This window comes from Cucurbita pepo, chromosome LG09 (assembly GCF_002806865.2).
Source record: "Cucurbita pepo subsp. pepo cultivar mu-cu-16 chromosome LG09, ASM280686v2, whole genome shotgun sequence".
NCBI classification, from domain to species: Eukaryota; Viridiplantae; Streptophyta; class Magnoliopsida; order Cucurbitales; family Cucurbitaceae; genus Cucurbita; species Cucurbita pepo.
In genome coordinates this window covers 3,202,184-3,227,837 of record NC_036646.1, presented here as the reverse complement: position 1 = coordinate 3,227,837, position 25,654 = coordinate 3,202,184, and the positions used below count along the sequence as shown (strand labels likewise).

Sequence of the window (25,654 nt, the reverse complement as noted above, 5' to 3'; positions counted from 1 at the left end):
TCGCCGAGGCAGAGTGAGAGCGCGCGAGAAATTTTAGTTGAGAAGCTTCACGGCGTTCTCCGTTCAGCAGGAAAAGGGGCGAAGGCTTGAAACGCTAGGGTTTGGAGGAAGTGCGAAAGTTCTACATGATTTGAATTCGATTAGGGTTTGGAGGAAGTGCGAAAGTTCTACATGTTTTGAATTCGATTAGGGTTTGGAGGAAGTGAGGAAGTTCTGCAAGTTTTGAATTCGATTAGGGTTTGGAGGAAGTGCGAAAGTTCTACAGGTTTTGAATTCGATTAGGGTTTGGAGGAAGTGCGAAAGTTCTACAAGTTTTAAATTCAATTAGGGTTTGGCAACGTATCAGTCTTTTAAGAATTTACCTTCTGTTTTTTTTTTTTTTCCCCACTGGGCATCAAGATCATCCAAAAGTTCTGTCCAGGTTAGCCTCTTCTTAAATTTTCACTTTTGTTCTCGAAGAATTACGTATTACGCGATGATTGTATTTTGAATTTGGTTTATTTCGCGATACATGCCAAAACTTTGGCGTTAATATGAACAACTCTGAGATGCAAAGTTAATCAGATAGTGGAGCTAATCGATGCCACGGCAATGGCAGTCCAGGTGTTGATGAAGGAGCTAATCGATGAGGCGTCGGTGATTTTGTGGGACATGAGCAAGCCAATTGTCATGCCACCGCATTGGAACGACGTGGTTTGGACAAGCAGAATGCAGCCTTTGGCAGAGTCGGAGGATGCGATGGAGAAAGAGAGGAATTGGTTGAGTGAGTCGACGTTGAGTTGATTGAGGACGTCGGAGAGAAGGCAGTTGACTTGGGCTTCCACATAGATGGCTCCCTCGTCGTTGCAATGGATTGAAATATTATTGCCTTGAACTCGGCCAGCGAATGGATAGATTGGGCTAATGCCTTGGATAAGGAAGCTTTCAGGCGGTGGGACTTGGATGTTTGATTGTCATCGCTGCCTGGAGCGTAGAAAAGAAGGACGGGTACATAAACAGGCAGAGCTAGCTGATCTAAGAAGGAGAATTTCAGATGTTTTTGGGTTTCCGGCGTTGGAGAGGAAGGTCTAATCTTTTCCTCGCTAATGATCTTCACGCTCACTGCCATCTCTCCTAGCTGCACTATCTGATTAACTTCGCATCTCAGAGTTGTTCATATTAAAGCCAAAGTTTTGGCATGTATCACGTGTGTGGTTGTATTGTATTGATTGATTTCGAAGTATGGCTAAAGAACAGGAGTTTTGAATTTATAGACTCGTCTATTTGGTAGGATTGTGCACGGACTACATCTGACTAGATATTTGATTAATTCAGGAGCTAGTCTATTTTCAAATAGATATTATGAGTTTTTGATAAGTAACATTTCTATCTATCTCATCGAAGTGGTGCTCTATATTGGGGAAGACATACAACTCAGACACATAGTCAATAGTTAAATATCATTATTACACTGGGAGGTTTTTTCTCGACTACAAATTCACGTGCTCATGATTTCTGATTTTTTTGGTTCTGTTGGATTTGAGAACATTACAATGTACGTGGGCGAGGGAGTTCGACCGGATGACCTCTTAAAAGATTGATTTAATTGTTGGGCCATGCCCCACGTTGGAACTTTTGTTACATTTAATGTTGGTACGAGGTTTAACAAATGTACTCAAAGCTCTTTTATGGGAACATTGATCTAAGGAATCTATGAACCATCGTAGGGCCAAGGTTGGCCTAGTGGTCACACGGGCAAAATAAGATGGAATGAGTTCAATCTATGGTGGCCACCTACCTAGGATTTAATATCCTATGAGTTTTCATGTCAACCAAATGTAGTTAGGTAGACAATTGTTTGGTGAAATCTGTCGAGGTGCACACAAACTAACTCGGACAAGGAATTTATAATTACAGTACGTCCTTTATTCTTGCAAATTGGGATACATGTGCTTTTTTTGTAATCTTTGGCTTTTAGGGAGATTACTCTTTTTTCTCCTCATTCAAACATTTGTTAACGTGAAACTTTTTCATTTTGCATATCACAATGCACTAGAAAATAAATACAACTAATTTGTTCTCAGGAAGACCCTAAATTTTTACATGCCATCATTTTACTTTGGGATGATGATGTCTTTGATCATGGTGTCACAGGAGGAAGGATGGATTTGGAGTCAGGCTCAGGGGGATCTGTTTCTGCTACAGCCATCGATTCGTCGAACATAGGGTTTCAGGTTTTCTCTCTCTTCGACTCACTGTTACGTATATGAATTTCTAAATCATGCTTAGATTCTATTCCCCATTTTATACCTCTTCATTTTTTCTATTGATGTTATTCCGTCCAATCTTTGAGCTTCATTTTGTATACTGACTTCTCTTTGTGTTGTTTTTGTTGTCTTTCTTGAAGCTTTTGAAGAAGCATGGTTGGAGGGAAGGAACAGGCCTTGGAATTTCTGAGCAGGTTGTTTCGCTTAAAATTAGTCATTTGTTCAATAATTTTAAAACTGGTTGTACTGCAATTGTTTGATTAGAAACAATACTTAACCCGTACACTTGCGATATACAATTTTCACTACATACTTAACGAAACTGGAAATTAGACCTTTGATGTTCTGTCGCAACATAACTTTATACAACTAACAAAATTTTAATGCTTAATATGGGCATATCTAAGCTAATGATGAGTAGGCTTTTATAAATATCCATGCTAGCTTGTGTGTACATCAACTGTTCTTCATAGGACAACCGTCTCACCCTATTACTTTTGGTTGCTAAGATAACTCATAGGATATCAAATCTTTGGTGGGCGGCTACCATGACTTAGCTCATTCTCTCTATGTCCTTTACTAGACTTCGAAAAAATTATAACATGAGAATTTGATGCAGTGTAGCAAGTAAGTTTACGTTTGATAATTGAAGATGATGTTTAGGCAGTGGCAACCTCTGCTTCACTTTTGCTATTAGGGAATGGTCGAGGTGGGAAATCCCCGATTTGACTAGGATATGGTTGACCAGGGAATTTTTCCATTGGGAAAACCGGTATCGTCTGGGAAATTCTTGAACCTGTCAGTTTCTTAAAAAAATGTTGATTACTGAAATCTGTCTGCTGAAATTTCATGTGTGTATGTGTATATATATGAATATATGTTTGCTGATTATAAAAGAATTTAATCTGAAAACCTACTAGAGAACTCTCATGGCAGAAAAATTTGATCCCCATGTGGGAAGTCCATGAACCTCCTCCATTTCTCAATATTGGATAAAGGGGTGGGGATACAAAACTTAAATTTTCTAGAGTCGGCCACGATCTCCTGATAGAGTCGGTCGGGATGATTGATTCATGCTCATCCTATGCAAGGGCAGGGAAGAAGCAGCAGATTATTGCTGGCATTGGTGCCTTATCATTTCAGAATTTTCGAATTATTCATTCGATTTTTTGCATGCTTTAGAGAAGTTAAGGAGTTTTTACACGTAGCCTTTGTGATCACCGCGCAAAAAAAAAGGGTAAAATTTAGAGCGTTAGCGCAATCTCGTGGGAAGAAAGAATACAAGAACTTTCCTAGAGAGTAGCATTATATGGATATCATATTGGAGATTAGAGTCCTTGAATCTTCCTCTTGAAGTACACTCCACGCCATCAAGAATTTACCGAGTATAGTCTTTTCGTCTACGTCCTAGATTTATTATTTGAATTCCCTCGTTTTTATCGTCCTAAGAAATTCGTTTTATATGTTTATTTATTTGTAAAGGGGTTCTTATTTCCTCTTATCATGTAACTGGGTCATTGTAGTACCCTACTGTTTACTCTTGGAAATTAACTGTTTGACCTCTCATGCAAGCAGGGTAGGTTGGAACCTGTACAGACATCTGTAAAGAATAATAAACGTGGCCTGGGAGCAGATAAAGTGAAGAAGAAGCTTAAAGAAACTACTGATATTGCAGCCTCTGATACGAAAAACCAGGTAAAACATCTGTTATATGAAGTTCTCTGCAAGTTCGTGATCACCATCGTCGATTTCCTAGGTCGGTGTAGTTTAGACGGGAAAGGATCTCGAAAAAATAGGAGCTTACGAAAATACCTTCCAATTAGATTTAAGTTCAAGAGTCTAATTACGAAAAGAGTTATGTAGGGAGCACCATGAAGAACTGTAGCAGTTAGTCTTCTTTACAATTGGTCCGACTTTTGGTTACTCGTCTCGTAATTCCTCTCCAATCGAATCCCTTAAGCCAAGACTCTATTTATAGGTAGTGTTTTTTTGCCTTCTCTAAACATTGACCACATAACAGCTTAGAATATTGGTGTGAGATCCCACATCGGTTGATTTGGGGAACGAAACATTCTTTATAAGTGTGTCGAAACCTCTCCCTAGCAGACGCGTTTTAAAAACCTTGAGGGAAATCCCGAAAGGGAAAACCCAAAGAGGACAATATCTGCTAACGGTGGGCTTGGGCTGTTGCATTATTTGGTAGCCCCCAACACAGTTTAACTTGTTGGCTTCGATATCATGAAGACATATTTTTGGTTAGCATAAACATTTCAGAATAATATTGGATCACATTAATCGCTTGCTTAGCATAAGTTCACGAATGGGTTAACGACACGAACGTTTGATCAAGTTTGAATGTGCTCGATGTGCGAAATTGCATTATTTTGACATCGTCATCATTTTTGCATACATAATTTGTTCACTCTACTCGCACCAAATAAAAGGAAAAGAATCATAGCTAACAAGTAATACTAATATTTTTGATCATCAGGAACGTCCTCCGTCGAAGAAACCGAAGGCGATGTCGAAAAAGATGAGGAAGATGCTCGAGGAAGAAAGGTTATTTCGAGAGAAGGAATTCGAGAGGGCATTTTTCAGGGAATTTTGGCCAGATAATGTGTGATGTTATACATGAACTAGCACTTCCCAAATCATCATGTAAGCAAATTCAATTTCTTTGCCAAAAATCTTGTTTTAATTAGGGTTTATAGCAGTTAGCATTCACCATGTAGTCTGTAGTTTGTAAATGTTTATGATTGTTGAATTTAATTTTATAATTATCATAATGTATTATTATCGATATATATATATATATATATATACATTCATACATACATAAAATATTCATCTTTTAAATTTTGTTTACAAACTCTACATCGCTATAGATATCATATTCGAGTTTAGTTATTAACATGTGGGGGTGAGACGTATAAACCGTTGACTTTTTTTATCATGTATAGTTACGGTTTTGACTTAATTTTTTATTTCAGTCATTTCACACTTAGAATTGAATTGTTTGTTTGAGCAACTTTTCCTAAAGTCTCCTCACCAAGAGCTCCCCGGCAAGCGACGATGGAGGAACCAACCCAACCAACCCGCCTGTTGCAGCGGGTTGACTTTTTTCTTTCACAATAAGAGACCTGGATGATTATCCCTACCCTGTGTCGCCTACGAGTTTACTTTTAAATTTGTGAAATAGATATAAATATAATGGAACACAGTAATGAAGGGAGAGAACATCTCTTTATTCGGGATCATCATACGAAAAATCTTTCTCTAATTTCGAGAAATCGAGTGAGGAGTTACGCAAAATTTCAAACACTATTCTATTTGTTGGTGTTTGGGTAAAAAAAATAATAATAATAAAATTTAACATTCATAATTATAAAATAAAAAGTCAGAATTTTACGATAAAATTTTTGCTTTGGACTTCATTTCAATGGAGAGAGTTATAAATCTATGATCTTTCACTAAATTAATCAATGCGGGTCTTACTACTAAATTAACGAATGAATGTGAGATTTATTTACTCCTAATAATTATCCACGTAGAATTAAATTATAATTATAATTTGTAATTTATTTATGTATTATTAAAATTGGGAAAAAATAAAGAAGCCGCGTCAGAAACCTAGAAGGCATGTCCAAAATTGTCTGCACCTTGAGGTGCGGTTGAAGACGATAAAGCCCAGAGAGCGAGCGCTTCCCTCCCTCCTTCACCAATGGCTTCCCTCACTTCCTCTTGCTGTTGCTGTTCCTATGCTTCTCAATTGCTTCCTCGCTCTTCCAAATCTCCATTATCACCATTTCCTTCTCCTTTCTCTCCATTCAACTTCTCGAAGCGCGCAAAACTTCTCTTAGCAGCGGCGAAGAAGAAGGAATCCGATGCAGTTCCTGTAGTGAAGAAAGAATCTACGGATTCCAAGGAAGAGGAATTCGTAGAGGTGGAAGAAGAGCTGCCATGGTATCAGGAGAAGGCTTTGGACCTCGTGGAATTCACTGGCTCTGTCACTCAGGCACTTCCTGGCCCTAGGGTTGGCCAGAGCTCGTTGCCTTGGCTCCTTGCTGTTCCTCTTGCTTATTTGGGCGTCACTTTTGTTATCGCTTTCGTTAAGACTGTTCGGAAATTCAATTCCCCTAAAGAAAAACGCCGGAGACAGGTCTTCTTCCTCTCACTTGCTTTACAAATTACTACTTCCCTGTGCAACTTTGTGTTAAGAAAGACATTAGGTTCTTGCTTGAAATAGCAATTTAGTTCTTGTAGTATGAAATTTGGGATGATCATAATTTGAATTTATTAATGATTTAGCATATACTATGAAAAGTTCCATCAAAAGTGAAGTATTGGATCTCTGTATTTATTGATATAGTCCATAAATTTTTTCAGCACATTTGGTCCTTCTTTCCGTAAAACTCTCTGTTCTAGTTAAATCACTTTCATCATATGAAATGGGTAGAACTCTTCGTTCTAGTTAAATGACTTCCTATCATATGAAATGGGTTCAATGTCCAATTATGAAATCCTTGGAAAAAGAGGATGAATCGAAATATAACTGCTACACCAAAACTAGGCGCAAAGAACCAACCAGACTCACTAGTGGATAAATCAGGAATACATAAACAAAAACAGCAATTGGGANGTGACCATTGAATAAGTTTCTTCAGCTTGAGTTGGGTTAAAAGCACGGAATGTATTTGCACCATCACCATCTTCAAATAAGGTATTTTCTACGGTAGCACCATGAATAGCGCATAGCAGAGCAGCGCCCAATACACCCGCAACTCCCATCATATGAAATGGGTTCAATGTCCAATTATGAAATCCTTGGAAAAAGAGGATGAATCGAAATATAGCTGCTACACCAAAACTAGGCGCAAAGAACCAACCAGACTGACCTAGTGGATAAATCAGGAATACAGAAACAAAAACAGCAATTGGGCCCGAGAATGCGATTGCATTATAAGGTCGCAATTGAACAGATCGAGCAAGTTCAAATTGACGTAACATGAAACCTATTAGTCCGAAAGCTGGCAATTTATCAATGTGCCTACATCTACATCACACAGATTTTTCATATAGAATTTCATGGTAGGAACTAAATTATAAAAATTTTGAAGGATAGGAGGTACATTTACTTAAATTTAAGAACTAAATTGTTACGAACTTGAAGCTAAAAAGCTAAATCGTTATGAAGGATAGGATAGGATGTGTGCCTGAAGATAGTTATACCGGAGTTGTTCGACCGAGACTGAGATAGAGATGGGTGAGATCGGGGTTTAGTTCTAGTGGCTAGTGGAAGCTATTAGCTATATTTGAATTACAGTTTACACTGATCGTGGTTGATATTTCTCAGGTCTCAAAAAATGCCATTCTCTGCTTGTCAGTAGATGAGCTGCTTGAGAAAGGAAGGGATGAAATAAAGCCGGAGGCTCTTGCTGAAATTGTGCAAAAGGTTAGATATGTTATATTTTTTTAATTCTTTTATAGAGTTGAAGCTGTCCTTCTTAATGGGAAGTGATGATTCTTGTCATCAACTGAATCTGATGCTAATATCTTGAGTTCTTCAAATAACGTCGCAATTTCAGTTAAACGTATTATATTCTTCCAACAAAGTGAGGCGGAATCCTTGAACTAAAGAAACTTACAAAAACTTTGTTAGACCTGAGTAAGGCCAAAAGGGAAGTATGTTTGAATGGAGCCAACAAGAACTACCATATGAAAAATAATTTACACAAGCTCTATGAGTATTTATCGAAAGTTATTCTATTCTGTTCTTCCCTATTGTCTCACAGATCCAATTGAGCCAGATTTTACCGAAGGATCTAAGTCAGCTTATGAGTAACGATTAAAAATAGTTTTTAGCAGACCACATCATGCTAGACAATTCACATTATGAGTTGTAATAACTTCTAATTTCCTCTCCAGACAGGTTTCAGTGTGGGCGAAATTTTGCGAAAGTATATACGTTATGCATTGAATGAGAAACCTTTCAACCCTGAATTAGTTGCCAACCTAATTCAGCTGAGAAAAGCTTCTGCATTGGAGGACACTCAGGTTGCAGAAATTCTGAATGAGGTATCAAGAAGGATTGAGAGAGATAAAGGTAACAGGATATTCTATGCCACTTGTACTTTTAGTTTATTGTAAGCAAGGGGGACTTTGGAAAGCACATTATACGTCCGAAAAAACAAACACAATTAGGGAATGAAAATTTGTTTGAACATGACGAAATCAACGAAATAATCGAGGTTCCTATCATGCTTCATGCTTCATGCTTCCCTACGTCTTCACTCGACAAAGATTTGAGAGAAAGGACTTGGTGGTAATGTAAAAGTAGTCAACTTTCTTTATATATCAGAAAGTAGTGAAACTGCCTTGAAAAACTGAGTGATTTCGCTAGGTGTCATGGTTGTACTTATGCATCAGCTTAGCTTCAATGCACATCTCTTTGGTGTGTTAGATGATGCGTTGTCCTCCTCGGTCGCATCATGACACTCGTCTGTCTTGGTGCTATGGCCGGGATGGGTGCCACTTGAGGGTTGCTGTTTTATTTGTTTTGATATGAGGGTCACAACCTACTCTTTTCATAGTATGATTGTGACATAGGGCAGACCCTTTTATTTAAAACTCTATTGAATTGCAGCCAGGTTCTTCTGGTTCAGTATGAGCTAGCATTCCTGGAGCTTCCGACTGTTACTCAATAGACTGAACTATTATTCTACGGTAAAGTCAGCAAGTGAAGGGTTATTCTTAAAATTTTAATAAGAAAGTAAATGTATATAGGTAGGTAGTCTCTTTGGGCGAGTGTCTTTTAAATTGTTTGTTCATTATTGTTTCTTTACCACAGTTGCTTCTTCAACTATATTTTTAGCAAATATTGACAGGTAGGTGTAAGAAGAACATTCAAGCTATTCATCTTTCTGATAATTGTTCTTTATTTTTCAGGTCCAGTTGTTATGAATATGTCAGGCTATACTGAGAAGGGTTTCAAGAGAAAATTAGCCGTACAGGCCCTTTTCGGCAAAATCTTCTATCTATCTGAGGTTGGTAGGATGAACAGTAGATTGTGCAAAACTCCTGAATTTCAATTTTGTTTTCACCATTCTTCTCTTCGTGTTTCAATTATGCATGATACACTTTCTCTTGATCTCTCTATCTATTTTGATTTTTCTTTAAAAGAAAAAGGTTTTTAAACCATTTTGGTCTCTAAACTTTTAAGTTTTTTTTCTGTTTTGGTCCCTAAACTTTCAAAAGGTTCATTATGGTCCTTTTAACTTTTAAGTTTGTTGCATTTTTATTCCTTACACATTCAAAGTGTCTATTTTTTTACCCTGATTTTAAAAAATAATTTTGGTCCTTACTATCTCAAACTTATATGACTTGAAATCATGCTCGTATTAATATGCTAGCACCCTACACTAAAACAAAATAAAGGTAAGAACTAAAATGGTGTTCTGAGCTCTTTTAACACTGGATATCATTAAAAGTAAAACATGTTTACATAGTATGGCAGTTGAAGTCAATAGAAGACTCCTATCTGTTGCATTATAATGCAATGGATAGGATTAGTATACTGTATACTTGATTAATAGTATAGGCGGTCGTGTTTGTTCGTGTCCTTTGCATTACTACACACGATTAGCGTGACAAGAGATGATTTGATGAGGCCAGAACATACTTTTCAGAGCTTTTGGTGTAAGTCATGACATTAGAATGTTCCGGATACGTCCCAAAACAATCCAACAAAAAATGTTTGAGAGTTATTGCTCACGGTTCTCTAATTTAAACAAGTATACATCTTGCAGTGTTCCTCCCAAGTTTAACTGGTTTAATAATTTGCCTTACTGTCCAACAGCTTCCGGAGTTCTGTTCGAGAGATAGCTCGCTAACTGTCAAACAAATATTTGGCGTTACAGAGTAAGTTCCTGTCTTTAAATTCTTATTTTCAATTAGATTCTTGGGTCTCATTGCACATATGAGACCCCACATTAAAACCATGAGGATGACGACGATATGTAATGGGCTAATGCGGACAATACCAGCTAGCGGTGAGCTTGAGTTGTTACAAATGGTATGAAAGCCAGACACTGAGCGGTGTGTCAACGAAGACGTTGGGTCCCCAAAGGGGATAGATTTTGAGATCTCATATCGGTTAGAGAGGGGAACGAAACATTCCTGATAAAAGTGTGGAAACCTTTCTCTAGTAGACACATTTTTAAACTTTGAGGCTTACGGCGATACATAACGAGCCAAAGCGAACAATATATGTTAGCGGTGGGCTTGAGCTGTTGCAATGTTTTTTTTTTTTTCCGATGTTTGATTTATATACGGGTCTTGTTGTTTGTTGTTTACAGTGAAGATGCTGAAAAACTAAGATTACACACTCTCTCAGAAGCTGGGGACATGGATTCTCTTCAAAAAATGGCTGACATTTCAGATTCTGAGGATTTAAAAGATGCCTCATCTGATGAACAAAAGGATTAAAAGAATGTACTTTTTTGGGAGGTGAGACTAATAACTATATAACTCAAACCAAGAGGCCCGTTTTTCTTCTTTTTGTTTTTCTAAGCAATTTGAGGTTGGATTCTGAGTTTTTTAGCATCGTATATGAAATTACTAACTTTTGGTTTTAGCACCTTTCTGTTTTGATTCGTTAAAAACGTCTCCCGAGCTCGATTAAGATAAATGGTGTTACTTAGAACCCAGAAAGACGTGGTACGATCGATCTTGTTCCAGTAGAAGGTTGTGTTAATTTATATTCTAGTTCAAAAACTTTTCAATGCAAAAAGTTTGCTTTTGTAGTTTCTTTTTTATATGATAATTTATTGTTAAATTACAAATTTGTTTCGTTCTAAAAAAGTTAAAATTTTGTCCACGCGATTTTAAAAAGGTTAGAAATCTCCCTAATGATTTGATCAAATTCTTATGAATTGTTCATATGATTTGATAAAATCTTCGTAAGTAGTTGTTTGATCAAGTTCTCGATTCGATAAAACTTTCATAAATAGTCACAATTGGGCCCAGTGGGAGGCTTGCACGATGGGCTATTAGTTCAGCAGTAGAGCACGTCCTTGATAATTGCGTCGTTGTGCCTGGGATGTGAGGGCTCTCAGCGCACCCTTGATAATTGCGTCGTTGTGTCTGGGATGTAAGGGCTCTCAGTCACATGGATAGTTCAATGTGCTCATCCGCGCCTGACCCGCATGACGTATTTCTCCGAGGTTTGAAACTTGATGGGTCGACAAAAATTCTAAATTCTAAATTTTATATAGTAATTTAACTATGAAGATATTATTATTTAAACATATATATATATATATATATATATATATCCATAATCATCCTCCACACCTTCATAGTTTTCCTTTAAATTTAATAATTATACTAAAAATGTTCATATAATTGTAACTTTATGTGGTAGCATAGAAACATATTAACCCGTTTAATTATTATAAGTTTTCATTATAAATTATTAATATTTAAAAAAAAAAACTTATTTTAATCTATAAATCCATAAAAATCCGACATTTTTGATGTTTTTCTTTTAAAATTCCATTTTTTCATTTAGATTAAATTATTTTTTTTATAAAATTAGATGGAGAATTTGAATTTCTAATTTCACATCTATATATAATAATAATAATAATAATAATAATAATAATAATAATAAAAGAAATTGACGTTTTTTTTTATAATGTAACACTTCGGTTTCCATAGTTTATAAACATAGCGGTCGATCATAATATATCGATTAATTCATGTATTTATTTATTTATTGTTATATATATATATATATATATATATATATATATATATGAAAGAAAAGAATATATTTTTAGTTTGTAAATATCAATTGGGTAACCAAACAAAAGAAAAATGGGAAACAGAAGGCAGTGGGAAGTCGGGTGGAGAAACCGAGGCATACCAATTGCTTCAAATTCTTCACTATAATCGCTTCTCTCCTTCGATTCATAGCTGTTCATCCCATTTTTCCCACGAATTTCTCTCACAATGATTCATTATTCATTCTCGATTTCCAATCCTTCTTCTTCTTCTACTTCATCTCATTCCCCTTTCCAATTCGTTAAACCGCGCAGATTCTCCAATTATTTCGGGCGTTCTTGTCCTGTGATTCGATGTGATGCTGTGGATTCTTCTTCTTCTTCTTCGAAGGTGGCGGTGGAATCTTCTTCTTCATCTTCATTTCCGGTATCGAAGGTGAGTAAGGTTATGGAATCGCAAGAGATTTCTTCCAAGGCTGGTCCGTATCCTGGAGGAATGGGGCCTTACACTGGCAGAGATCCGACTGTGAAGAAGCCTGGTTGGTTGAGGCAACGAGCTCCTCAGGGAGAGAAGTTTCAGGAGGTTAAGGACTCGTTGTCTCGATTGAAGCTCAATACTGTTTGTGAAGAGGCCCAATGCCCCAACATTGGAGAGGTTTTTCTCTCTCTCTCTCTCTCTCTCTCTCTCTCTCTCTTAGAACATAGAAAAGGTTGTTATTGTTAACTTCATATCAGTGATTCCAAGAACTGTTCTCTGAAGCTTGAATTCACTAGGGAAATTTTGATCTGAACTCCATTTGGTTTTCTGTTTGTAATAGGTGGAATTGGGTTTATGTCAATGTGGGTAGCTTATAATTGAACAAATATGTAGGATAGTGAAGTTTCAGGGATGAATATTATCCTCATGATTCTTATGTTCTTGGGCAGTGTTGGAATGGTGGAGGGGATGGCATTGCAACTGCTACAATTATGCTTCTTGGGGATACATGTACTCGGGGATGTAGATTTTGTGCTGTAAAGACTAGCAGAAACCCTGCACCTCCTGATCCTATGGAGCCTGTTAACACTGCTAAAGCTATTGCCAGTTGGGGGTATGAGATAATTAACCCGTATCTTTTTGCCTTAAAGAGTGAATCTGGATGGGTGTTTCTTGTACTTAAAGAGTGTTTTTGCTTATTGTATTTGAGTTTGATATAGATTATACTTGTGAGATCCCACGTCGGTTGGAGAGGGGAACGAAACATTCCTTATAAGAGTGCAGAAAAACGAAGCATTCCTTATAGGGGTGTGAAAAAAACGAAGCCTTCCATGTAAGGATGTGGAAAAAACGAAGCATTCCTCATAAGGGTGTGGAAAAAAACGAAGCATTCCCTATAAGGGTGTGGAAAAAAACGAAGCATTCCCTATAAGGGTGTGGAAAAAAAACGAAGCCTTCCCTATAAGGGTGTGGAAAAAATGAAGCATTCCTCATAAGGGTGTGGAAAAAAACGAAGTATTCCCTATAAGGGTGTGGAAAAAAATGAAGCATTCCTCGTAAGGGTGTGGAAAAAAATTAAGCAGTCCCTATAAGGGTGTGGAAAAAACAAAGCATTCCTCGTAAGAGTGTGGAAAAAAACGAAGCATTCCTTACAAGGGTGTGGAAAAAACGAAGCATTCCTTACAAGGGTGTGGAAAAAACGAACCTCTCCCTAACAGACGCTTTTTAAAAAATCTTGAGGAGAAGTTGAAAGGGAAAGCCCAAAGAGGACAATATCTGCTAGTTGTGGGTTTGGACCGTTACAAAAGAAAATTGGACCATTTCTCGATTTGTGCGTGTGAAAATACATATATATTTTATGCTGTATATGTATATACTTCTTGTTGATATCTAAATTTTTCGGTATCCTGCTATCGATGCAAGATGAAAGAGTTGTTATGGAATGGTTGAATGACTTTAACATCTCAACATGAGAGGAAGTCGAATGAAATAGTGTTGCTTGGCTTGTATTAGCTGTTTTCATGTACTTGTTTTAAATTAATGATATTGAATTCTTTTTCTATATTCCTTATCAGTGTAGATTACATAGTCCTTACAAGTGTAGATCGTGACGATATTCCTGATGGAGGAAGCGGACATTTTGCTCAGACGGTCAAAGCTATGAAGGTCGAACAGATTTTGCTACAATAATTTTGATCTCCTTATCTATACCCTGTAATTGTTGAAGTGTTTTTTATAAAAATTACTAGAAGTTTGATTTATGTTAATGAATCTATTCTGCAGGAACTTAAGCCCGAGATCATGGTCGAGTGTTTAACTTCTGATTTTCGAGGTGACTTGAAGGCTGTAGAGACTCTAGTGCACTCAGGATTAGATGTATTTGCTCATAATGTTGAGACTGTGAAACGTCTTCAACGAATCGTTAGAGATCCTCGAGCCGGGTAAGTTGCATCATCAATAAACTTGCTTTGCAAACATGTCCCCAAGGTTGAATATAGTATTGCCTTAAGGTTCCTAAATCTTAAATCATTTGGTTAGAGAAATCCTTGAAACTAGGTCCATAGTTTTATGTTTAGTAATGTTTAAGAACATGCTTACTCCTTTCAAGAACTCAGACCCTGTGACATCTGCTTTCTGAAGAACCAACAAGGATTTCTCAAGTCGAATAGGCTGTAATTACGAACGCTATCATGTTTGATGCTCATTCATACTTTAAAGTAGTTTTTTTCTTGCTCCTTCTGGTCTAAATGGCTCGAGTTCTCTCGAAACTCGATGAAAAGCTGCATTGGATCCTGGGTTTGATGGCATGTTTTGTTTTAAACTCGTTATGGTAGAAGTCCTTTTACAAATTACAGCCGAGAACTTTTGGGTGTGATGGAATCTGGTTTTTGTGCTTTCATTCTTTGCAATTGGACTTTGTTTTGAAGAAATAATTATTTCATTAGCCCTTCTGTAGTTTTGTTTCATTCTCTAGCATGTCCACTAAACAAACGCTTCGACCTTGTAATGGCCCAAGTCCACCGCTAACAGATATTGTCCTTTTTGCACTTTTTCTTATGGGTTTCCCCTCAAGGTTTTTAAAACGCATCTACTAGGGAGAGGTTTCTACACATTTATAAAAAATGTTTCGTTCTCCTCTTCAACCGATGTGGGATCTCACAATCCACCTCCTTCAGGGACAGCTTCCTCGCTGGCACTCGTTCCCTTTTCCAATTGATGTGGGACAGGGGCGATCATCCTTGCTGGCACACTGCCTTGTGTCCACCCCCTTTGGGGCTCAGCCTCTTTGTTGGCACATCATCCGGTGCCTGGCTCTAATACCATTTGTAACGGTCCAAGCCCACCGCTAGCAGATATTGTCCTCTTTAGGTTTTCCCGTCTACTAGGGAGAAATTTCCACACCCTTATAAAAAAATGTTTCGTTCTCCTCCCCAACCGATGTGGGATCTCACAATTCACCCCCTTCAGGGCCCAGCGTCTTCGCTGACACTCATTCCCTTCTCCAATCGATGTGGGACCCTCAATCCACCCCCTTCAAGGCCCAGCGTCCTTGATGGCACACTGTCTCGTGTCCACCGCCTTTGGGGCTCAGCCTCTTCACTGGCACATCATCCGGTGTCTGGCTCTGATATCATTTGTAACGGCCCAAGCCCACCACTAGCAGATATTATCCTCTTTGGGCTTTCTCTTCCGGGTTTCTCCTCAAGGTTTTTAAAACGCGTCTACTAGGGAAAGGTTTCCACACCCTTATAAAAAATGCTTCATTCTCCTCCTCAACCGACATGGGATCTCACAGGCCTATTTGGAATCCTTATTTGGAATCCTTATGATTCTTCAGTTTTTTCCTTTTCTTGTAATCCAGCCTTGCCTAGTCAACATTCTTACGATCAGTTTGGTACTGTGCAGATATGACCAGAGCTTAGCCGTTCTAAAACATGCAAAGCACAGTAAGGAGGGAATGATCACCAAATCTTCAATCATGTTGGGCCTCGGAGAAACCGACGATGAATTGAAGGAAGCTCTAGCTGATTTAAGGGCCATCGATGTCGATATTCTTACACTCGGGCAGTATTTGCAGGTTCGTTAATGCTTAACTATCTGACCTGTGCAGAAATACTTATTCCTTGGGTCGAAATAAGTTTTCCTCGACTTACCTGCCACGGAACCGATTTAAACCAAACGAGCCAAATTCGGGCGAGTTCTTAGTTCTTTTTGGTTAGTGCTTATACTGGTTTTAATGTATATCATGGATGTTTGGTCTGCTGAGAGCCTGCATCAGCGTATGAATATAATTTGAGTTTTCCCTCGCTTGTCGACTCTTTCGTTGTTATTCTTAAGACACGGTCGTCCTCTTGCAGCCCACACCATTACACCTGACTGTCAAGGAATACGTCACGCCCGAAAAGTTTGCATTCTGGAAAGAATACGGGGAGTCGATTGGATTCCGATATGTAGCTAGTGGACCTCTGGTAAGTCTTCTCTGTAAACGTTTTATACTCCCAATTGCAGCCATTTCCTACACCAAATTTGCCACCAAACTGAGTTCATTTGGTACTTCTTTCCTTATTTGGTCAGGTTCGATCCTCATATCGAGCAGGCGAGCTCTTCGTCCAAACCATGGTTAGAGAAAGAGTCAAAGATACAACTGTAACTTGAAGGATTGACATTCCAGCTGTGACGTGAGCTCGAGCCATTAGCAGCGACTCGGGATAGAGTATCTGTAACATAGAAAAAAGAAAAAGAAGGAGAGGGATGATCTTAGAGGAGAAGCCATGGTCAGCTAAGGCAAGTTAGAACTGGTATGGCTCTCCTGAGTTGATTTCTTCTCTTTGCAAGTTATTACTCTTTTATTGACATATTTTTGTCTCTTTATTTGAGATCTCATTAATATACTCTTTCAACTTTAGTTTAATCACATATTATGAGTAACCTTACTTTATTTTGTTTCAAGTTTTTGGAATATTGTCCTTTTTTAATAATAAAAATATGACGTTCGGTTGGTTAGTTCTTTGTTCGATTACACTAACGCTTGCTGCAAGCCTTGAACAAGTGGATCTCCTATCTATATACGACAGGTTGAAGAGGGTTGATGGTTGATAGCTTAAGAGTAATTATCATTGAAAGTGATTCCTTCGATTAAGAACTAGACTCAAGCGATTGTGCCTACCAATCAAGACAGGAAGGCGGGACTGTGATGTCCCACATTGGTTGGGGAGGAGAACAAACCACCATTTATAAGGGTGTGGAAACCTTCCCCTAGCAGACGCGTTTTAAATGCTTTGAGGGGAAGCCTGAAAGGGAAAGTCCAAAGAAGACAATATCGGCTAGNTAGACACCGGACGATGTGCCAGCCTTCTCGCTGTTCCCCGAAAGGGGGTAGACACAAGGCGGTGTGCCAGTAAGGACACTGGGCCCCAAAGGGGGGTGGATTTGGAGGCGGTCCCACATCGATTGGAGGAAGGAAAGAGTGCCAGCGAGGAGCCCCAAAGGGGGTGGATTGTGATGTCTCACATTGATTGGGGAGGAAAACAAACCACCATTTATAAGTGTGTGGAAATCTATCTCTAGCAGACGCGTTTTAAGGCCTTGAGAGGAAGCCTGAAAGGGAAAGCCCAAAGAAGACAATATCTGCTAGCGGTGAGTCTCGGCCGTTACAGGGACGCTATCCCACCTCTTGACCGAAGAGCAAACCCACCTCACACTCTCCCCTCCTCTTACAAGGACGCTATCCCACCTCTCGACCGAAGAGCAAACCCACCTCACACTCTCCCCCTCCTCTATTGAGACTGAGCTTGCATGCATCTAATTTTTCCTATTTTTAAAATCTTTTTTTAGTTATAGATAGCAAAATAAATGAATTATACTCTTTATTTTTAAAATTAATAATTTAAATGGTTATTAAATATGGTAGTTGTTTACTCCTAAATGTAATCAAAATAATATGAATACTAACACGTGTTCGGGTTTGGATTACCGTAACAACTCGTAATAAACTTGTATAAATATAGATATATTTTAACTATTAAAAATCATACATAAATAAATAAATAAATATATATATATATTATAACAAATATGGAAAGTGGAAATTTGAAGAACTATGAAATGAAATTTTTTCAGAAGAAGTTCATTTATGGTAATATGATTAATTCATTTGAACAAAATGTAATAAAAAATAAAATAAACAAATAAAAAGTTAAATACTTTTCAAGAAAACTCCCAACTCCCAAGGAATTGAGAAATGGCACATGGGCTTTTTGGTCATTTGCATGTATCGTCGATTCTAGCTAACGTTTCACACGACTTTCTAAACTCTTCTTTAGTTAACAACCCAATAAAAGCGTCCATATGAATCTAATAACCCGACTAACCTAGATTAACAACCCAAATCATAAAAACTAGGTTGGGTTTGTTGGATGAATACTCTCTCCATTGGTTCGAGGTCTTTTGTGGAAGCCCAAATCAAAGCCACGAGAGCTTACCCTCAAAGTGGACAATATCATACCATTGTGGAGAGTTGTGTTCGGGTTAAATTTTTTTCAGTTTGTGTTGTGTTTAATCTTTTAATAATCAAAATTCAAATTGGTTTGTGGGTTATTTTTTTGTCGGGTCAACTCACCAACCCGAAACTAGGGTTACAACTCAATCCAATCCTACCATACTTTAAAAAAAAATTAAGAATGTTTAACGTTTATAATTAATGTTAGTGATACATTGTAACTTGTAAAATTTGATATTCCGACTTTATGATATTATAGCTATTAATGTAACATTTACGGGGACGTATAAGAATTTTTTTAAATAATTAACAAAAAACACGACGACCTTACTCAACGTGAAAATAGAGGGTTAATTGGGTTGGGTTAAAAACTCTATTCAAGCTATTCGGGTCATTGTTCAACACATAAAATAAAATATATAAATTATAGAAAAGGAATTAATTGATTATAAAAATAACATTAAAAAAAAATATAAATTATTTGTCATGCAATAAAATAAAACCGTCAACGTCATAATCAGACAACAATGGTCTATTTTCAACACATATGGACTAAAAAATAAAATAAAATAATATTAAATTAATTTACAAAATTTAATATTTTTAAATTATAAATTTAAGCTTTAAATTTTCAACTTTTTTACCGTTTCTTAATTTACTAAATACAAAAATATAAATTTTAGGGTTAAATTTATATTTAATAAATCCATTAACATATATTGGTCTGTATTTTCTCAGCCTCATAGTTTTAAAATGTATCTATTAATAGAAATTTAAACGCCTTTATTAAGGAATACTTAGTTCTCCTCTTAAACCGATGTAGGATCTCACAATTCACCTCTCTTTAGAGCTTAGCGTTCTCACTAGCACACCGCCTAGTGTCGGGTTTTGATACCATTAGTAACAGTCTCAAGCTCATCACTAGCAGACATTGTCCACTTTGACTTGTTACGTATCGTCGTCAACTTCACAATTTTAAGACGATCTATCAAAAAGAGATATTTACGTTTCCCGTTATAATTTAACCGTGGTTAAAAGTAATAATTGAAAACCTGGGGAGAGAATTTTTGAAGTCCAAAAATAAGAAAGATGTGAATTAGTTATGGGGAAAAGCGAAGGGCCAAAAACAACCGTCGGCGCTTGGTTTCTTAATTATAAAACAATTGGCTTAACTTCCATTGTTTTTAATTTTTTTAAATATATTTATATAATTATTTTAATAATATATAAAAATAAAAAATACACCAATTTAAATATAGCTCAACTCGTCCCAATGGGGAAGAGAACAAGCCACCATTTATAAGGATATGCAAACATTTTTCTAGGAGACGCGTTTTAAAGCGTTGAGAGAAAGCACGAAACGAAAAGCTCAAAGAGGATAATATCTACTAGCGGTGAACCTGGGTCGTTACATAATCCCTTACATCGACTGTTAGGGTGTATATATGTTATTTTAAACACGATAAATGAAATAATATCGGAGGTTTGAATCATTATCCGCGCACGTTTTTTTAGCTAAAAAATAGTGAAGAATTAAATAAATAAAAAAACTATATGAGAAAAACACATAATTTAAATATTTTACTAGATTTATTGTTTTTTACCGTAGTAAAAATATTATTAGGTTGAAAATTACAGGGGGTAAAAAAGTAAATGCTTAATTAAAATTTTTTTATTGGAAAATGAAAAAGGGAAGAGAGAAACGGGTGGAATATTTAGGGTAATATTCCCTCAATAATCCCTTTTCTTGTCCCACAAGTTACGGCGCGTGAAAGAAGATTCTAGAAGCGCGCGTGGGGGTTTGCAAATCCATGCAGCCCATAGTTAGAGGCTAGATGGCCGTTAGTCCAGAAAGTCCCGCGCCACGCGCTCCCCTCAAGCACACAGCTTTCTACTTTCCCTCCCACATTTTTCATGCGAACCACCAATTAAAAAAAAAGTAATTAATTAATAAATTAATTAATTCCTCCAAAAATAAAATAAATAATTTATTTATTAAATTATTATTTTCCTCCTCCTAATTTCGCAATACTTTCAATAAAATAAAAATTAAAAAGAAAAATATACACAATTTATTAATATTATTTAACTAATAAAATTTATTTATGATTCTTTTATTACAATATTTATTTGAGAATAATTTAAAATATTTTTTTTCTATTTTTTTTAATAATATATATAATTAATTAATTAATTAAGAAAAATAATTTTAATTATTATTTAATTATTTAATTTAATTAAGAAAGTTTCCATATTAAAATTCCATTGTTTAGGTCAAAGAATTTGATATTTGGACAAATATTCTTGGGCTATATGAATAAATAGTTTTACAGAGCGGTATTGGTAAAGAAGCACAAACGGTGGTAGCCGAAGCTTTGTGGTACTTTCTCCCAGCGCACAGAGCTCGAACAGTTCAAATCGATTGAGATTTGAGGAGTAAGAGAACAAGATTCACCGAAGGATCATACGAGTTTGTTGTTCGAGAGGTAAATGAAGCTTTCTATCGATCGTTTTTTTGTTTTTTGTTTTTGTTTTTGTTTTTGTTTTTGTTTCTGTTCGTCTTTTGAATGTTGATTCTAATGTTTTGATGTTTCCCTGTTTTTCTCCTCTTCCGAAATTTCTGTTCTTCGTGTTGTTAGTTAATCTCTTTTGTTCGTGTTCTTCGGATCTCATTCTATTACCTATTCTGGATTGATTTTTATTTTATTTTATTTTATTTTTGTTGTGTTTCTCTCTCTTTTTTTCTTTTGGTTTGTTTGATTTCTGATTTGTTTAACAGAACCCTAGGGGAAGAGGAAGTAGATCAGTGTGAAAGAGAAAAATAGTTGCAGATGGCCAATATTGATATTGAGGGGATTCTTAAGGAACTTCCAAATGATGGGCGTATACCCAAAACGAAAATTGTTTGTACTCTGGGACCTGCTTCCCGATCGGTGGCTATGATTGAGAAGCTTCTTAAGGCTGGCATGAATGTTGCTCGTTTCAATTTCTCTCATGGTACTCATGAGTATCATCAAGAGACCTTGGATAACCTCAGGACCGCCATGCAGAATACTCAAATCCTTTGTGCTGTCATGCTTGATACCAAGGTCTGTCACTTTCTCCTCTGTTATGATCTTGTCTTTAAACTGATTAGCCATGCAATGCTTTCAGGATCTAGTTACTTTATATTCTTGAAAATTATTCGTTGGTTCTGGCTTGGGTGATCTGAAATGGATGGAAGAAATAAGCAGAATCTGATTAATTAACTTGGATTATTGATTTTGGCATATGAAATATTCATGTTTTGTTGCATCTTAATCCAGTTGCTAGGTTAAAGGGCATTGCAAATGACACCTCGTTGAAATCAACAAATCCAATGGCACCCTCTAAATTTAAGAGAACCCACATCTAAATACCATGATGAAACTTGGAACCAATCTTGTATTTCATTTCCTTTTTCTGTCGCCTATATTCCAAAGAAGCAAAATGTGGGTTCTATTTGAAATTTCGAAAATCTTCTAAGCCAATAAAATGCTGTTAACAAAAAGTATTCAATCTAGAACTTTACATGAGAAATAGTTAGGCTTGTTACTTGATTTGAATCTGGTATATTATTATTAACTTGTACAAAGCCTTTAGTTATCTTACAACATTTCCGTAATCCTTTGCATGTCTAATGTGAAGATGCTGTCTATTTAGGTGAATTTTTCTGTTGATATGCCGTGTTTTTGCTACCTTTCATGCACAATTCTTACCACTGGGCTTCTTAAATCTCTATGCTAGTCCATGCATGTTTTCTACTTCTTATACTAATAGAATAATATAAATATACTTATAAAAGGAAGGATCAGATATACACTTCTACTCAATTTTGTGTTCCTTTTAGTACTTCCAAACTGATTTTTTATGAAGCATCTCCTCTTATTCACCATGGTAGGGACCGGAGATTCGGACTGGTTTCTTGAAGGATGGGAAACCAGTTCAACTGAAGGAAGGTGAGGAAGTCACCATAACTACAGATTATAGCATCAAGGGGGATGAGAAAATGATCTCAATGAGTTACCAGAAGCTTGCTGTGGACTTGAAACCAGGAAATAATATATTGTGCTCAGATGGCACCATCACCCTCACAGTCTTGTCTTGTGATACAGAAGCTGGGAAGGTGGTATGTCGTTGTGAAAACACTGCGATGCTGGGAGAAAGAAAGAATGTGAATCTTCCTGGTGTGGTTGTGGATCTTCCCACCCTGACAAAAAAGGATGAAGAGGATATTCTTGGTTGGGGTGTTCCCAACAGTATTGATATGATTGCTCTCTCATTTGTTCGCAAGGGTTCTGATCTAGTGAATGTCCGGAGGGTTCTGGGCCCCCATGCCAAGCATATAAAACTGATGTCAAAGGTATGTATTATGTTTCCAGATCAGGGTTTTATTGCATGCGTTGCTTGACAGCAAATTGGTAATTACTTTAAGTTTGGATATACATTTTCATCAGGGAAATTAGCATTTCATGCCTAAAAGCAAGCATAATAGGAAAGCCAAACTTTGTTTAATCGCTTAAAAATCATCTCTATTAATGAATGTCAGTTCATTTGAAGCTGTTTCGCGAGACTTGCTTTGTTGATTTCTTCCTTTTGAAATCATTGTTGTCATTGCTTCCATATGTACATGGCATGTTCGAAGTTTTGAATTCTTAGTTGCGTTATTTGCAGGCTAGTTGGGTGGGAACGGAGTTGTTACTCGACTTCCAATAGTTTAGTATTTTTTAGGACATACTTTTTATTTGGTCTGTTTCTTTAAAAATAATGTTCATTTCCAATATCATTATATCTGTTGGATCAAATGGTAATTTCTCTTCTAATGTGAATACCCAAGGTTGAGAACCAGGAGGGAGTTATCAATTTTGATGAAATTTTGCGTGAGACTGATGCATTCATGGTTGCTCGAGGTGATCTTGGAATGGAAATTCCAGTCGAGAAGATCTTCTTGGCACAAAAAATGATGATTTACAAGTGTAATCTTGCTGGCAAACCTGTGGTTACAGCCACTCAGATGCTTGAATCAATGATCAAATCTCCACGGCCAACCCGTGCAGAAGCCACAGATGTCGCTAATGCTGTTCTTGATGGCACAGATTGTGTTATGCTTAGTGGTGAGAGTGCAGCTGGGGCTTATCCTGAAATTGCTGTGAAAACCATGGCTCGTATTTGCATCGAAGCCGAGTCATCCTTGGACTATGGTGTCATTTTCAAGGAGATGATAAGGTCCACTCCTCTTCCAATGAGCCCGTTGGAGAGTCTTGCATCCTCAGCTGTTCGAACTGCAAACAAGGCAAAAGCAAAGCTCATCGTGGTGTTGACTCGTGGTGGAACCACAGCCAAGTTGGTTGCTAAGTACAGACCAGCTGTCCCAATCCTCTCAGTCGTCGTTCCAGTTTTAACTACCGATTCTTTTGATTGGGCCTGCAGTGACGAATCCCCAGCCAGACACAGCCTGATCCACAGAGGTTTGATTCCTATACTAGCTGAAGGATCTGCAAAGGCCACTGATGCAGAATCCACTGAAGTGATACTAGAGGCTGCTCTGAAATCAGCCATAGGAAAGGGACTGTGCAAACCCGGTGACGCCATTGTCGCACTTCACCGTATCGGAGCTGCCTCCGTCATCAAGATATGCATTGTGAAATGAATCATCGGGCTCCGTCTTCAAGAAGTTCCCCAGGTGTCTTCCTTTACCTTTCTTTATCATTTTGCTAATTATTATAAGCATAGTTATTAAGTATTTCTCCTAAAGAGGGCTGAACCGGTACTTTGTTTTTCGTGTTGTGTAAGGGGGTGGGTTATATTATATATACACACCCCTTGATTTTCTTGGACTGCTGCTGTGTGTGTAATTTTGAAGAGCGAAGAGTTTATGCTATTAGATCCAATCTTCTCATGTTAGGACGAATAAAGGATTGAATGGACTTTCATAGCTCTTTTGTTCTTGAAATTCCCAAAATTTTGTGTGTTTAGAACTATAAATCATTTGTACTATGTGACTATGGTTTATATCCATTTTAGTTTTCATTTCCCCATTTCTGTTCTTTTCAAGCTTTATATCTTTAGTTCCTTTGTGATTTTAGTATCTGGGTCCGTTTGTGCCCGTCTCGACCAATCTCACGAGACCGAAATACAGGATTTTATTACGTCCATACCGACCTTTTCTTGGCTGGTATTATTTATTTTTTTTTTTTTGGAGTATACTCTTAATTTTTCAGTATATTTCTTTCTAAAACTGTTTTGAATTCTCCTACTGTTATTATTATTATTAGGCTAGGTTAATAAAAATATTTCTAAATTTATATATATATATATATATATATATATATATAGTTTAACAATATATTTGTTTAAAAAATACTTATTATTAATATATAGACTATAGTCGTGTATTAACGTCTTATAAATTATCTATAATTGTTAGTTTAAAAGGTGTTTAAAAAGGGTATTAATGACACCTTTTAACCATTTAAAAGATATTTGTTAAATGATTTATAAAGTTAAAAGAATATTATTGAAAACTTAAAAGATTTTTTAAATGATTTTTAAAGTTAAAGAATATTATTGAAAATTTAAAAGATATTTTTGAAACCTTTTTTTTTAACGTTAAAAGGATATTATTCCAATTTTTTTAAAAGAATATTATTGAAACACTTTTATAAGTATCTTTGAAGTTTTTATTTGATTTTTTTCTAAAATTTTTAAATTTAAAAATATTATAAAAATTAAAAGAGTATTTTTATTAATTTATGGTGACTTAAGTTAATTATGAAAGAAAAAGAAAAGGAAAAAGGGTGGCGTTGAATTATGAGTGCCGAAAAGGAATATAAATAAAATACTTTAAATTTATAAACATCAAATCAAACGAACCTTTTACTTTTCATCATTGTTATTTTACTAAATCAATTTGTTTTTTCAAAATAATATCTATTTCATTTTTTTAAATAATACAAACCATATATATATATATATATATTGGGTTTGAAAAGAAATTAATTGTTTAATTAAAAGAAATTATATATATATATATATATTCTTTCAAATTTTGATTTTTTTTAATTAGTTAAATTTGAACTCAAAAGAATTAACACATTTTTACTCATAAATTAAAAATAATAATAATAATTAA

General features: G+C 36.3%; 4 protein-coding genes across 6 annotated transcripts; all 4 read left to right on the top strand.

The window, feature by feature from the left end:
* On the top strand, positions 1-5,032 carry LOC111802374 (G patch domain and ankyrin repeat-containing protein 1 homolog). 3 transcript variants are annotated; one of them, XM_023686715.1, is made up of 6 exons: positions 1-421; positions 565-1,895; positions 2,134-2,213; positions 2,387-2,440; positions 3,822-3,941; positions 4,738-5,032. In XM_023686715.1, exons 3-6 carry the CDS (start codon positions 2,142-2,144, stop codon positions 4,867-4,869), a joined length of 378 nt encoding a protein of 125 aa, XP_023542483.1. In that variant the 5' UTR covers positions 1-421; positions 565-1,895; positions 2,134-2,141; the 3' UTR covers positions 4,870-5,032. The 3 variants fall into 3 exon arrangements, with proteins under 3 accessions (XP_023542483.1, XP_023542482.1, XP_023542481.1); XM_023686714.1 differs by having other exon boundaries at positions 1-1,895; XM_023686713.1 differs by lacking the exon at positions 565-1,895 and having other exon boundaries at positions 2-421.
* An 830-nt stretch (positions 5,033-5,862) lies between these two features.
* LOC111802254 lies at positions 5,863-10,881 on the top strand. Its single transcript, XM_023686554.1, has 6 exons — positions 5,863-6,405; positions 7,600-7,698; positions 8,172-8,349; positions 9,192-9,289; positions 10,102-10,163; positions 10,601-10,881. Exons 1-6 carry the CDS (start codon positions 5,968-5,970, stop codon positions 10,728-10,730), a joined length of 1,005 nt encoding a protein of 334 aa, XP_023542322.1. The 5' UTR covers positions 5,863-5,967; the 3' UTR covers positions 10,731-10,881.
* A 1,213-nt stretch (positions 10,882-12,094) lies between these two features.
* Positions 12,095-16,955, top strand: LOC111801634 (lipoyl synthase, chloroplastic). The gene is made up of 7 exons (XM_023685691.1): positions 12,095-12,683; positions 12,956-13,119; positions 14,081-14,171; positions 14,289-14,446; positions 15,912-16,083; positions 16,364-16,474; positions 16,581-16,955. The coding sequence occupies exons 1-7, from the start codon at positions 12,258-12,260 to the stop codon at positions 16,659-16,661; spliced, it is 1,203 nt and encodes a 400-aa protein (XP_023541459.1). The 5' UTR covers positions 12,095-12,257; the 3' UTR covers positions 16,662-16,955.
* A 3,846-nt stretch (positions 16,956-20,801) lies between these two features.
* LOC111801633 (pyruvate kinase, cytosolic isozyme) lies at positions 20,802-24,556 on the top strand. The gene is made up of 4 exons (XM_023685690.1): positions 20,802-20,990; positions 21,284-21,593; positions 22,424-22,885; positions 23,360-24,556. The coding sequence occupies exons 2-4, from the start codon at positions 21,336-21,338 to the stop codon at positions 24,170-24,172; spliced, it is 1,533 nt and encodes a 510-aa protein (XP_023541458.1). The 5' UTR covers positions 20,802-20,990; positions 21,284-21,335; the 3' UTR covers positions 24,173-24,556.
* The last annotated feature ends 1,098 nt before the right edge of the window (positions 24,557-25,654 follow it).

Bases quoted from the DNA above. Each gene is read 5' to 3' on its own strand.
- LOC111802374 (XM_023686715.1), top strand. From the start codon at position 2,142: ATGGATTTGGAGTCAGGCTCAGGGGGATCTGTTTCTGCTACAGCCATC. The intron at 2,441-3,821 runs GTTGTTTCGCTT...TCATGCAAGCAG, and splicing joins GCCTTGGAATTTCTGAGCAG to GGTAGGTTGGAACCTGTACA. The intron at 3,942-4,737 runs GTAAAACATCTG...TTTGATCATCAG, and splicing joins CCTCTGATACGAAAAACCAG to GAACGTCCTCCGTCGAAGAA.
- LOC111802254 (XM_023686554.1), top strand. From the start codon at position 5,968: ATGGCTTCCCTCACTTCCTCTTGCTGTTGCTGTTCCTATGCTTCTCAA. The intron at 6,406-7,599 runs GTCTTCTTCCTC...GATATTTCTCAG, and splicing joins AAGAAAAACGCCGGAGACAG to GTCTCAAAAAATGCCATTCT. The intron at 9,290-10,101 runs GTTGGTAGGATG...ACTGTCCAACAG, and splicing joins AAATCTTCTATCTATCTGAG to CTTCCGGAGTTCTGTTCGAG.
- LOC111801634 (XM_023685691.1), top strand. From the start codon at position 12,258: ATGATTCATTATTCATTCTCGATTTCCAATCCTTCTTCTTCTTCTACT. The intron at 13,120-14,080 runs GTATGAGATAAT...ATTCCTTATCAG, and splicing joins AAAGCTATTGCCAGTTGGGG to TGTAGATTACATAGTCCTTA. The intron at 16,475-16,580 runs GTAAGTCTTCTC...TTATTTGGTCAG, and splicing joins ATGTAGCTAGTGGACCTCTG to GTTCGATCCTCATATCGAGC.
- LOC111801633 (XM_023685690.1), top strand. From the start codon at position 21,336: ATGGCCAATATTGATATTGAGGGGATTCTTAAGGAACTTCCAAATGAT. The intron at 21,594-22,423 runs GTCTGTCACTTT...TCACCATGGTAG, and splicing joins CTGTCATGCTTGATACCAAG to GGACCGGAGATTCGGACTGG. The intron at 22,886-23,359 runs GTATGTATTATG...TGAATACCCAAG, and splicing joins ATATAAAACTGATGTCAAAG to GTTGAGAACCAGGAGGGAGT.